This window comes from Rhinoraja longicauda, chromosome 1 (genome assembly GCF_053455715.1).
Source record: "Rhinoraja longicauda isolate Sanriku21f chromosome 1, sRhiLon1.1, whole genome shotgun sequence".
NCBI classification, from domain to species: Eukaryota; Metazoa; Chordata; class Chondrichthyes; order Rajiformes; family Arhynchobatidae; genus Rhinoraja; species Rhinoraja longicauda.
The window spans coordinates 86,968,029-86,980,996 of record NC_135953.1 but is presented as its reverse complement, the minus strand read 5'-3'; the positions used below and the strand labels follow the sequence as shown (position 1 = coordinate 86,980,996).

The 12,968-nt window shown below is 45.4% G+C and overlaps 1 protein-coding gene across 1 annotated transcript in view; it reads right to left on the bottom strand.

Annotated features, from left to right (window-relative positions):
- LOC144592214 (sodium-dependent organic anion transporter-like) overlaps positions 1 to 12,549 on the bottom strand; it is a 29,265-nt gene extending 16,716 nt beyond the window's left edge. The window contains exon 1 of the mRNA XM_078396773.1: positions 12,182 to 12,549. Within this exon, the coding sequence (XP_078252899.1) occupies positions 12,182 to 12,549 (368 nt within the window). The remainder of the gene's footprint in view (positions 1 to 12,181) is intronic.
- Positions 12,550 to 12,968: the final 419 nt, after the last annotated feature.

Here is a 12,968-nt window from a genome sequence, read left to right as displayed (position 1 = left end):
ATCCATATGACCAAGTCGCTATTAATCGCAAGCATCTTAATCTTCTGGATCAGCCTACCTCGGGGGACTTCATCAAATGCTTTGCTAAAATCCATGTAGACAGCATCCACTGCCCTACCTTCATCAATCAGCTTTGCCACCTCTTCAAAAAGGTCAATCAAGTTAGTAAGACATGACCTGCCGTGTACAAAGTCATGCTGTCTGTCCCTAATTAACCCATTCTCTTCCAAATAGGAGAAAATCCTATCCCAAAGAATCCTCTCCAATAGCTTCCCTACCACTGACATGAAGCTCACAGGCCTATACGTCCCTGGATTCTCTCTATTTTACTTCTTAAATAAAGGAGCAACATTAGCTACTCTCCAGTCCACTTGGACCTCACCTGTGGTGAGAGAAGCCACAAACATCTTCGCCAATAGTGCCGCAATCTCCTCTCTCAATGACCTGGGAAAGATCTCATCAGGTCCTAGGGATTTATACACTATTGCTCTTCAAGAAAATAAAGTGGATGAGCTTGAGGCTCAGTTAGTCATGGGCAAGTATGATGTTGTAGGGATCACTGAGACATGGCTACAAGAGGACCAGGGCTGGGAACTGAATATTCAGGGGTACACAACGTATAGAAAAGACAGACAGGTGGGCAGAGGGGGTGGGGTTGCTCTGATGGTAAGGAATGATATTCATTCCCTTGCAAGGGGTGACATAGAATCAGGAGATGTTGAATCAGTATGGATAGAAATGAGAAATTGTAAGGGTAAAAAGACCCTAATGGGAGTTATCTATAGGCCCCCAAACAGTAGCCTCGACATAGGGTGCAAGTTGAATCAGGAGATAAAATTGGCGTGTCAAAAATGTAATGCTACGGTGGTTATGGGAGATTTCAACATGCAGGTAGACTGGGAAAATCAGGTTGGAAATGGACCCCAGGAAAGAGAGTTTGTAGAGTGCCTTCGAGATGGATTCTTAGAACAGCTTGTACTGGAGCCTACCAAGGAGAAGGCAATTCTGGATTTAGTGTTGTGTAATGATCCTGATCTGATAAGGGGACTAGAGGTAAAAGAGCCATTAGGAGGCAGTGATCACAACATGATAAGTTTTACTCTGCAAATGGAAAGGCAGAAGGGAAAATCGGAAGTGTCGGTATTACAGTACAGCAAAGGGGATTACGGAGGCATGAGGCAGGAGCTGGCCAAAATTGACTGGAAGGAGGCCCTAGCAGGGAAGACGGTAGAACAGCAATGGCAGGTATTCCTGGGAATAATGCAGAGGTTGCAGGATCAATTTATTCCAAAGAGGCGGAAAGACTCTAAGGGGAGTAAGAGACACCTGTGGCTGACAAGGGAAGTCAGGGACAGCATAAAAATTAAGGCGAGGAAGTATAACATGGCAAAGAAGAGTGGGAAGACAGAGGATTGGGACTCTTTTAAAGAGCAACAAAAGTTAACTAAAAAGGCAATACGGGGAGAAAAGATGAGGTACGAGGGTAAACTAGCCAATAATATAAAGGAGGATAGCAAAAGTTTTTTTAGGTACGTGAAGAGGAAAAAAATAGTCAAGGCAAATGTGGGTCCCTTGAAGACAGAAACAGGGGAATTTATTATGGGGAACAAAGAAATGGCAGACGAGTTAAACCGTTACTTTGGATCTGTCTTCACTGAGGAAGATACACACAATCTCCCAAATGTTCTAGGGGTCGGAGAACCTAGGGTGATGGAGGAACTGAAGGAAATCCACATTAGGCAGGAAATGGTTTTGGGTAGACTGATGGGACTGAAGGCTGATAAATCCCCAGGGCGGATACATGGCAGATGCAGTTTAATGTAGATAAATGTGAGGTTATTCACTTTGGAAGTAAGAATAGAAAGGCAGATTATTATCTGAATGGTGTCAAGTTAGGAAGAGGGGATGTTCAACGAGATCTGGGTGTCCTAGTGCATCAGTCACTGAAAGGAAGCATGCAGGTACAGCAGGCAGTGAAGAAAGCCAATGGAATGTTGGCCTTTGTAACAAGAGGAGTTGAGTATAGGAGCAAAGAGGTCCTTCTACAGTTGTACCGGGCCCTGGTGAGACCGCACCTGGAGTACTGTGTGCAGTTTTGGTCTCCAAATTTGAGGAAGGATATTCTTGCTATGGAGGGCGTGCAGCGTAGGTTCACTAGGTTAATTCCCGGAATGGCGGGACTGTCGTATGTTGAAAGGCTGGAGCGATTGGGCTTGCATACACTGGAATTTAGAAGGATGAGGGGGGATCTTATTGAAACATATAGGATAATTAGGGGATTGGACACATTAGAGGCAGGAAACATGTTCCCAATGTTGGGGGAGTCCAGAACAAGGGGCCACAGTTTAAGAATAAGGGGTAGGCCATTTAGAACGGAGATGAGGAAGAACTTTTTCAGTCAGAGAGTGGTGAAGGTGTGGAATTCTCTGCCTCAGAAGGCAGTGGAGGCCAGTTCGTTGGATGCTTTCAAGAGAGAGCTGGATAGAGCTCTTAAGGATAGCGGAGTGAGGGGGTATGGGGAGAAGGCAGGAACGGGGTACTGATTGAGAGTGATCAGCCATGATCGCATTGAATGGCGGTGCTGGCTCGAAGGGCTGAATGGCCTACTCCTGCACCTATTGTCTATTGTCTATTGTCTAAGAGCCCCAACACCACCACCTTCTTAATCTCAAACTGCCCTTGCATATCATTATTCTCCATACTGATCTCACTGTCCTCTCCGCCCTTCTTCATGGTGAAAACAGATATAAAGTACTTGTTTAGCACCTCGCCTATATCCCCAGACTCCAAGCACAAATACCCTCTTTTATTCTTGAGCAGACCAAATTCCCCCTCGTTATCCTCTTGTTTCAATAGGTATAAAAATCTTTGGAATTTTCTTTAACTTGACTTAGAAACATAGAAAATAGGTGCAGGAGGAAGCCATTCGGCCCTTCGAACCAGCAACGCCATTCATTGTGATCATGGCTGATCCCCAATCATTAACCCGTGCCTGCCTTCTCCCCATATCCCTTGATTCCACTAGCCCCATAGAGCTCTATCTTACTCTCTCTTAAATCCATCAAGTGATTTGGCTTTCACTGTCCTCTGTGGCAGAGAATTCCACAAATTCACAACTCTCTGGGTGAAAACGTTTTTTCTCACCTCAGTTTTAAATGGCCTCCCCTTTATTCAAAGACTGTGGCCCCTGGTTCTGGACTCGCCCAACATTGGGAACATTTTTCCTGCATCTAGCTTGTCCAGTCCTTTTATAATTTTATATGTTTCTATAAGATCCCCTCTCATCCTTCTAAACTCCAGTGAATACAAGCCTAGTCTTTTCAATCTTTCCTCATATGACAGTCCCGCCATCCCAGGGATCAATCTCGTGAACCTACGCTACACTGCCTCAATTACAAGGATGTCCTTCCTCAAATTAGGAGACCAAAACTGTACACAATACTCCAGATGTTGTCTTACCAGGGCCCTATACAACTGCAGAGGAACCTCTTTACTCCTATACTGAAATCTTCTTGTTATGAAGCCCAACATTCCATTAGCTTTCTTCATTGCCTGCTGTACCTGCACGCTAACTTTCAGTGACTGGTGTACAAGGACACCCAGGTCTCGCTGCACCTCCCCCTTACCTAACCTAGCTCCATTGAGATAATAATCTGCCTCCTTGTTTTTGCCGCCAAAGTGGATAACCTCACATTTATCTATATTATACTGCATCTGCCACGCATCTGCCCACTCACTCAACCTGTCCAGGTCACCCTGCAACCTCCTAAGATCCTCTTCACAGTTTACACTGCCACCCAGATTTGTGTCATCCGCAAACTTGCTAGTGTTGCTTCTAATTCCCTCTTCCAAATCATTAATATATAGGGTAAACAGTTGCGGCCCCAACACCGAGCCTTGCGGCACTCCACTCGCCACTGCCTGCCATTCTGAAAAGGACCCGTTTACTCCTACTCTTTGCTTCCTGTCTGCCAACCAATTTTCTATCCATGTCAACACCCTACCCCCAATACCATGTGCTCTAATTTTAGTCACCAATCTCCCGTGCGGGACCTTATCAAAGGCTTTCTGAAAGTCTAGATACACTACATCCACTGGCTCCCCTTCATCCATTTTACTTGTCACATCTGTGGTATTATGGGAATAAGAGTGTAAGGAATGCGGTGGCCGGAGGTGACGTGGGGACCCGGGGTGTGGCAGTGAGGGAGTTGCCCGGGCATGCAGACAAGCAGGCGGCTGCTGTACAGAGTTGCTAATTAAAGGTATACTCCGTTTACGTCGTGGTACGAGCTTTATTATACAAATAAACGCGACATGGTGTCAGAAGAGGGATCCTTGTAAGCAAAAATATATTTTTAAAAAAAAGAGGAAGGGGTATCGTTTGGCGCGAGATGGGAGACGAGCCTGCAGATATGGCGCAACCCACACCAACTGCTACGTTCACAATACAACCTCCAGAGCCATTCGATTTCACCAAGCCTCAAGAATGGGAGCGTTGGATCAGGAGATTCGACCGCTTCCGGCTTGCAAGCAATTTAAACGCGACGTCAGCAGTAAACCAGGTGAACACGTTAGTGTATTGCATGGGCGATGAAGCTGAAGATGTGCTAAAGGGGCTAACGCTAACTGCAGATGAGAGGAGGGAGTACACAGATGTCAAGGCGGGCTTTGATGCATTTTTTGTACCTAAAAAGAATGTAATCTATGAAAGAGCCAAGTTCAATCAGCGTGTGCAACTGCCAGGTGAAACGGTGGATTCCTTCATCACTGCTCTGTACGGATTAGCTGAACACTGCAACTATGGACAGTTACAGAACGAGCTGATCCGCGACAGGTTAGTGGTCGGGCTGAGAAACGTCTCATTGTCAGAAAAGCTACAGCTAGACAGAGACCTAACCCTTGCAACTGCAATAACAAAAACAAGGCAGTCTGAACAAGTTAGACGACAGTGGTCTGACTTAAGAGGAGAAAATAGCGGTGCTAGCAAGTGCTCTAATGTTGATGCAGTATATGCTAAAAGCTACAGAAAACCCAAATTTCCCTCAAAGCCTCAGCCACAAGCACAAACACCAAGCAAAAATAGACTTAATACACGGCCTCAGCCAGGTTCAAAGGCCTGTTATAGATGTGGAAAAATGCCCTCGCATGGGAAATGGGAATGCCCTGCTAAAGATGCTGTGTGTCACAACTGTGGCAAAAAGGGACATTATGGTAGAGTGTGCAGAAACAGTGCAAAATCTCTCAATGCTGTCACTACAGAGGAAGAAGAGAGCTTTTTCCTGGGAGCCGTGGATGCTGGAAAAGACCCGTGGACGGTGCAGCTAGAAGTGAGACAAAAAAAAGTGTGCTTTAAAATAGACACTGGTGCTGATGTCACCGCCATGCCAGCCGAGGTGTACTATGACATTACAGGGGGGCATGATGTGAAACGCCTGGCAGTGTCGACACGCCCATTGTTTGGGCCAGGGGGCGATGCACTCTCTGTCCTGGGTGTAGCCAGAGAAACACTGCGCAGAGGCAGAAAGAAAGCCATAGAGAACATTTATATAGTAAAAGACCTGCACACTGCACTGTTGGGAAGGCCTGCCATAGAACGACTTCAGCTTGTGTGCAGGGTTAACGGCATCACCGTGGAATCAGTGAAACAACAATATCCGAAGCTGTGTAGCGGCTTGGGTCTTGTTCGGAGGCCATACTCAATTAAATTGAAGCCAGAGGCTGTGCCCTTCTCTCTCCACACGCCACGCAGAGTCCCTCTGCCGCTTATGGGAAAAGTGAGGAAGGAGATAGACCGTATGGAGAAGATGGGCGTAATCACCAAGATTGAGGAGCCGACTGATTGGTGTGCCGGGATGGTGGTGGTGCCGAAGAAAACAGGTGATGTTCGCATTTGTGTGGACTTCACAATGATGAATGGATCAGTATGCAGAGAAAAGTTTATCCTGCCTTCTGTCGAGCACACTCTGGGCATGCTAGCTGGCGCAACAGTATTCAGCAAATTAGATGCCAACATGGGCTTTTGGCAAGTACCATTGACAAAAGAGTCTGCCAAATACACCACCTTCATCACGCCTTTTGGGCGCTACTATTTTAACCGTCTACCCTTTGGCATAGCATCAGCACCCGAGCACTTTCAAAGGATGATGATGACAGAAGTGACCGGTGGCCTGGAGGGGGTACTGTGTCACATGGATGACATCCTGGTCTGGGGACAGACGCAGGAGGAGCATGATGTGCGGCTGCATGCGGTGCTAGAGAAGGCATATAAGGCCGGCATTACGCTCAACATGGACAAATGTGAGCTCACACGCCACACAGTCAGATTCCTGGGTCATGTGATTTCAGCAGATGGAGTGAAGCCAGATCCAGAGAAGACGAGAGCAGTACAAGAAATGGATGCACCCAAAAATGTCAGCGAACTCAGGAGTTTTCTGGGCATGGTCAATCAGCTGGGCCGCTTTTTGCCTAACCTGGCCGAAAAAGACAAAGTGCTACGAGACCTGCTGTCCAAGAAGAACCACTGGTACTGGGGGACAGAGCAGCAGGCCGCCTTTGATCGGTTAAAAACAGAGCTGTCATCCACACCAGTGCTCACATTATACAACCCAAACAGTGCTCTAAAGATCTCTGCTGATGCTTCTTCCTTTGGCCTGGGGGCAGTCCTGCTGCAGAAAAGCGATGCCATGTGGTCACCTGTGGCATATGCGTCCAGGTCAATGACACCGACAGAGCAGCGTTATGCTCAAGTAGAGAAGGAGGCATTGGCTGCGACATGGGCATGTGAAAGGTTCAGCTGTTTCATCCTGGGAAGACCATTCGAGCTGGAAACTGACCACAAGCCGTTGGTGAGTCTGCTGGGAGGGAAAGCTTTGGATGACCTCCCACCAAGAGTCCAAAGATTTAGGATGAGACTCATGAGGTACAACTATACAGTCAATCATGTCCCTGGCAAAAGCCTGGGGACAGCCGACACCCTATCGCGTGCTCCTCTGAGAGCCGCAAAAACACACGCAGACACAAGCCTATTAGAGGACACCAACATCTATGTAGACTCTGTCATCAGCAACATTCCTGTCAGAGGAGATTATCTGAGCAGCCTACGTGAGCACCTGCGGGCAGACAGCACATGCTCTGCACTGATGGAGTACTGCACAAACGGCTGGCCCGACAAAAGCCAACTGCAGGGAGTGCTGAGACATTACTGGGCTGAAAGAGCAGTGCTGATTGTGCACGATGGGCTGCTGCTGCGGGGCACGAGGCTCGTCATCCCATCAGCCTTACAAGGTGATGTGCTGCAGAGACTACATGAGGGACACCTGGGGGTGACAAAGTGCAGGGGCCGGGCCAACCAGACGGTATGGTGGCCAGGACTCAGCAGCCAGCTGAATGACATGGTGCTGAAATGTAGAACCTGCATCCAAGAGAGAAGGAATGTCAAAGAGCCGCTGATGCCAACGGAGATGCAAGACAGGCCTTGGCAAACCTTGGGAGCTGACCTATTCACGCTGAAAGACAAGACTTATCTACTAGTAGTTGATTATTTCTCAAGGTATGTGGAAGTTGCGCTGCTGACACACACAAGGTCCACAGATGTGGTGGTACACCTGAAATCCATGTTTTCTCGTCATGGAATTGGGGAAGTTCTTAAAAGTGACAATGGGCCCCAGTTCTCAGGTAGCCACTTTAAAGCCTTTGCAGCAGAGTATGGCTTTGTGCACATCACGAGCAGCCCCAGGTGGCCTCAGAGCAATGGTGAGGCGGAACGCGCTGTACAAACCGTGAAAAACCTGCTAACAAAGGCGTCAGACCCATATCTTGCATTGCTGGCCTACAGAGCAACCCCTCTACAGAACGGCTATAGCCCGGCCGAGCTGTTGATGGGGCGCCGCCTCCGCACTACTGTTCCTGCCCTTCCAACCCTGCTGAATCCAGTTTTGCCTGACTACAACGCGCTGGGGGCCAAGGAAAGGGAGAAGAGGTGGAACGAGGCAAGATCCTTCAACAAGAGGCACGGAGCGAGAAATCTGGAGCCACTAGTACCTGAGGAGGAGGTGTGGGTCACCGATGCACGAGTCGAGGGCAAAGTGCTATCTACACACAATACCCCTCGCTCTTATATCGTCCAGGTGCCTCAGGGCACACTGAGAAGGAACCGGCAGCACTTGGTGCCGCTGCAGACCAACAGTGGGGTAGTCGACGCTGATGAGCCACCGGTGGGAGAAGATTCAGCTCCACCAGAGCCAGCTCCGCCAGTAACAACATCACCCAGCAGAGAGGGCCCCACCACAGGACTGTGCGGACCAGGTGTGGGAGAGAGGTTAGAAAGCCGAAGAGACTTGATTTGTGATTTATTGATCTGTTTTCTATAATAAAGGAAAAGAGAGGGTGAAAATGTTCGGTAAACCTGGTACATTTACCTGAAACCTGAGAGTTTAAGTTTTGAAGAACACAGCCTGCTAAAGTAATAGTTCACAGTATGGTAACGCGGAAGTTATTTTATTTCTATTTTGCATGCTTGAATCAGGGACAGGTCTTCCAGCAAAAGGGCAGAATAAACCCCTTAAGACCTGCAGAGACAAAGGTAGTCCACCCTTTGTTCTCAAAGAAAGGGAGATGTGGTATTATGGGAATAAGAGTGTAAGGAATGCGGTGGCCGGAGGTGACGTGGGGACCCGGGGTGTGGCAGTGAGGGAGTTGCCCGGGCATGCAGACAAGCAGGCGGCTGCTGTACAGAGTTGCTAATTAAAGGTATACTCCGTTTACGTCGTGGTACGAGCTTTATTATACAAATAAACGCGACAACATCCTCAACAAAAAAACGTGCCAAAGTCAGTTTGTCTCTTTTGGCCCTTCTAATCACCCACTTGAGATCTTTCTGCTTTTAGATTAGTTTAGGGATACAGTAGGCTCTGATTTCCCAACACATGGTCCTTTCACATACAGTTCCAAGAAACCCTCTTGAATACACCTCAAAAAATTCTACCCCATCTAAGCCTTTGGCACAGAGCAAGTCACAGTCAATATTAGGAAAGTTAAACTCATCCACTAAGACAACCCTGTTGTTTTGCCTTGTATCGGTAATTTGTCTACATATTGGCCTATTGTACAATCCCAGTGCTTCCATCTTCTTTATTTCTAAGCTCCACTTTTCCGACTTATTCTGACCTACTATTCTGGTTCCCACCCACCTGTCTCTCAAGTGGTTGGGAGAATGGGGAACACGGAGGGGGGGGGGGGGGGGGAGCAGGGCTTAGGTCAATATTTCCATTACGTGTAGACTTCCTAGGTTGGTCCAAAAGCTGAGTCATCATTAAACATTCCCAGGATAAATATCCTGAGACAATATTGTCCAAATTCCCCTGCAGCACTCCAAAAGAAGTGTTGCATGCAGATATGAATTCATCCTGTCTGGCCTGGAACCTTTCAGACACTAACCCATGATGGGAAATGCCAATCCCAAAGTTCTAAATGAAGCAAGAAAAAGTAACAATTTAAAAATTCCTTTGAAACACAAAATTCCAACCAGAAAAGAGATGCTTCCGAGACGACAAAATAAATCAATGTTAATGTTAAATCCATAATGTTCATAAGATCGTAAGAGATAGGTATAGAATTAGGCTATTTGGCCCATCAACTCTACTCCGCCATTCAATCATGTCTGATCTATCTCTTCCTCCTCACCCCATTCTCCTGCCCTCTCCATATAACCTCTGACACCCGGACTAATCAAGAATCTAACTATCTCTGCCTTAAATATATCCACTGACTTTGCCTCCACAGCCTTCTGTGGCAAAGAATTCCACAGATTCACCACCATCTGACTAAAGAAATTCCTCCTCATCTCCTTCCTAATTTTGAACAATGTTAAATTTAGAATTCAACAAAAAAAAGACCAAAAATAAGAAAAGCAAGATAAAAGACGAGGGCTAACTGCAGCAAACAATAGACAATAGACAATAGGTGCAGGAGTAGGCCATTCGGCCCTTCGAGCCAGCAACGCCATTCAATGTGATCATGGCTGATCATTCTCAATCAGTGCCCCGTTCCTGCTTTCTCCCCATACCCCCTGACTCCGCTATCCTTAAGAGCGCTATCTAGCTCTCTCTTGAATGTATTCAGAGAATTGGCCTCCACTGCCCTCTGAGGCAGAGAATTCCACAGATTCACAACTCTCTGACTGAAAAAGTTTTTCCTCATCTCTGTTCTAAATGACCTACCCCTTATTCTTAAACTGTGGCCCCTGGTTCTGGTCTCCCCCAACATTGGGAACATGTTTCCTGCCTCTAATGTGTCCAACCCCTTAATAATCTTATACGTTTCGATAAGATCCCCTCTCATCCTTCTAAATTCCAGTGTATACAAGCCTAGTCGCTCCAGTCTTTCAACATATGACAGTCCCGCCATTCCGGGAAAACATAAACACACACTGCAAAAGCAAGAGCTTTTACCGGTACATGAAATGGGAAAAAAACAATGAAGACAATTGCTGGTTCCTTGTGGCTGGAAAAATTAGAATGGGGCCAAGGAATTTAACAAAATCACTTTACATCGCCCGGTGCGGCTCGGCCGCGGGACTTAGCTGCGCACGGCTCGGTCACCGGGCCTTCCATCGCCCGGTTCGGCCGCGAGACGTCTCAGCGCCCGGTGCGACTCGGCCGCGGGGACTTCCATCCCCTTGCGGGGACTATGCGGGTCGGTCGGGGACGAGCTGTCTGTCTGTGGGCGTGGGGAAGAGAGTGGAAGTTTTGTTGCCTCCATCACAGTGAGGGGGTGTTTGGAGTCACTGTGATGGACGTTTGTGTTGGGGTCATGTGTCTTGTGTTCTTTTTTGTGTGTGACTGCTATGTAGTTTCGTTCGGTACCTTGGTACCGAATGACAAATAAAGCTCTGTTGAACTGTTGAATTGTAAAGTAATATACAGTACATTTGATTTAATCAAGATTACTTTATATTACTTTATATACTTTATATAATTATTTTATATCTTCACAAAGAAAGACACAGAAACCTGCAGGATATATTAGAGAACAAAGGGTCGCACAAGAATTTGCTTATTCAAAATAGCGCTGGATTCTTTGACTCTAAGGGAATCAGGAAAAATAGGGTTAACCCTGGAAAATGGTGCTAAAGTAAAAGATCAGCTGTGGTCTTGATGGATAAGGCAGGAAGAGTAGGATGGCCAATTCATGCTCCTAATTTATTTTACAGTTCTTCTTTCACAGTCATTCAGTGACAAGTGAGCATCATCATTATTTTAACATTTATGGAACCAGCCATCTGACATCCTACAATTTTAACATTTTAAAATTCAACAGGAATTAAGACCAATTAGCAACGAGCAATTAGGACCATTTGGCTCAGCTAACCTGTGTATATATAATATAAAATATAAAATTAGAGCAGAAAATGCTGGGAACATTCAACAAAAAAGTGCGGGGAACACTCAACAAGTTAAAAAGCAAACGTGGAGAGAGAAAAAGCAAACGTGGAAAGAGTGAAGGTAAAGAGAGAGAGAATTCTAAAATATAGGGATATTTCTATATAAGAACTCTATACACATATGCTCTACTCAATAACCAAGTCTGTAGCCTCCTTTTGCTCTGGTATTTTATTTTTCACATGTTTAAATTATAATGTTTTATTCTTAATGTTTTAATGTTTTATATTTTATTCTTAATTGTTTACTGTATGTCGTGTTGTTACTTGCGAGCGGAGCACCAAGGCAAATTCCTTGTATGCATACATACTTGGCCAATAACACTTATTCAAAATACATTTGCAATGAATTGTGTGATTGATTTTAGCAATTAGCACTATGGCCAAACAGCAATAACAATTTACTATTTAGTATATAAACATTTTAAACAAAAATTTAGTTTTGATTGTTCAAAGGGCTGCGGGGTATTTTTTGTTGCTCAATGGCTGATGCTATTTTTACAGTTCATACTTGGAAGGAAAGATCTGAAGAATATACATTAGGAAACACCGTCACATTTCACCTTGAAGTGGTTGCCACACAGCATTAGATAAGCTTGTTAAAATGTAACTCAAAGCATTTTTACATTGTTCATTTCAATGTAAATCCAAGGCAGTCAGATATTTGCAGGAAGTTTGAGCAGAAATCAACATTCATAACTTGATAAGTGAAAAATAACTTGAGAGAAAACCATCGGCACTCACCTGAGATCCATGTCTCCATCTGTCCAGTAGCTCAGAATATTAGAAATAACCCCTCCGGGACAACATCCCATAAGAAGCACTGCAGTTGCTGAAGCATGTTCCAATTTAAAAGACATATTAAGGATAAATGCAATAAGTGGCATAAATCCAAATTGACAAGCAACACCTATAGCTAGCCCCCACGGTCTCTTACAGTGAGCCCAGAGCTTCTTCAAGTCAACTGTGCAGCCCATGGAAAGCATGATCAACAGGAGAGTAGCAAAAAGAGGTATCTTCACCTTATCCATAACATTCTTGTTAAATATCTCATTACATTCATTGCCAATTGTATTGTTCTCACATTTTTGAATGTTTGTCGAATTGCCCATTGTCACCTCCTCAACTGTGTGCTGTTGTACTTGCTCTGTACCAGGAGTTTTAATCCTCCAGTGCATTTACTTTTACGGGAAAACACTAGGGGATGTTTCTATATAAAGTGGAATGCGTGTTGGTATTGGAGAATCTGATATTGTGCAATATTGTAATTAACCTCATGCCGTCCAGTGCAGTATAAAGCAATTTAGCTCCAAATTACAGACTTGTTCACTGTGAAACACGCCTATTTCTGTGTGCATAAATGAAAATAAACAGAAAATAAATTGCTTAATTTTATTTGGAAAAAAATATATATTATTGAAAATTCACTTTATTTGAAAATAACTGTTGGTACATCAGAGCCAAACCAGTGTGTCTAATGTGTGGATGATGTGTGAGTGTTGGTAAAAGGAGATAAAACTCCCTGGAGCAG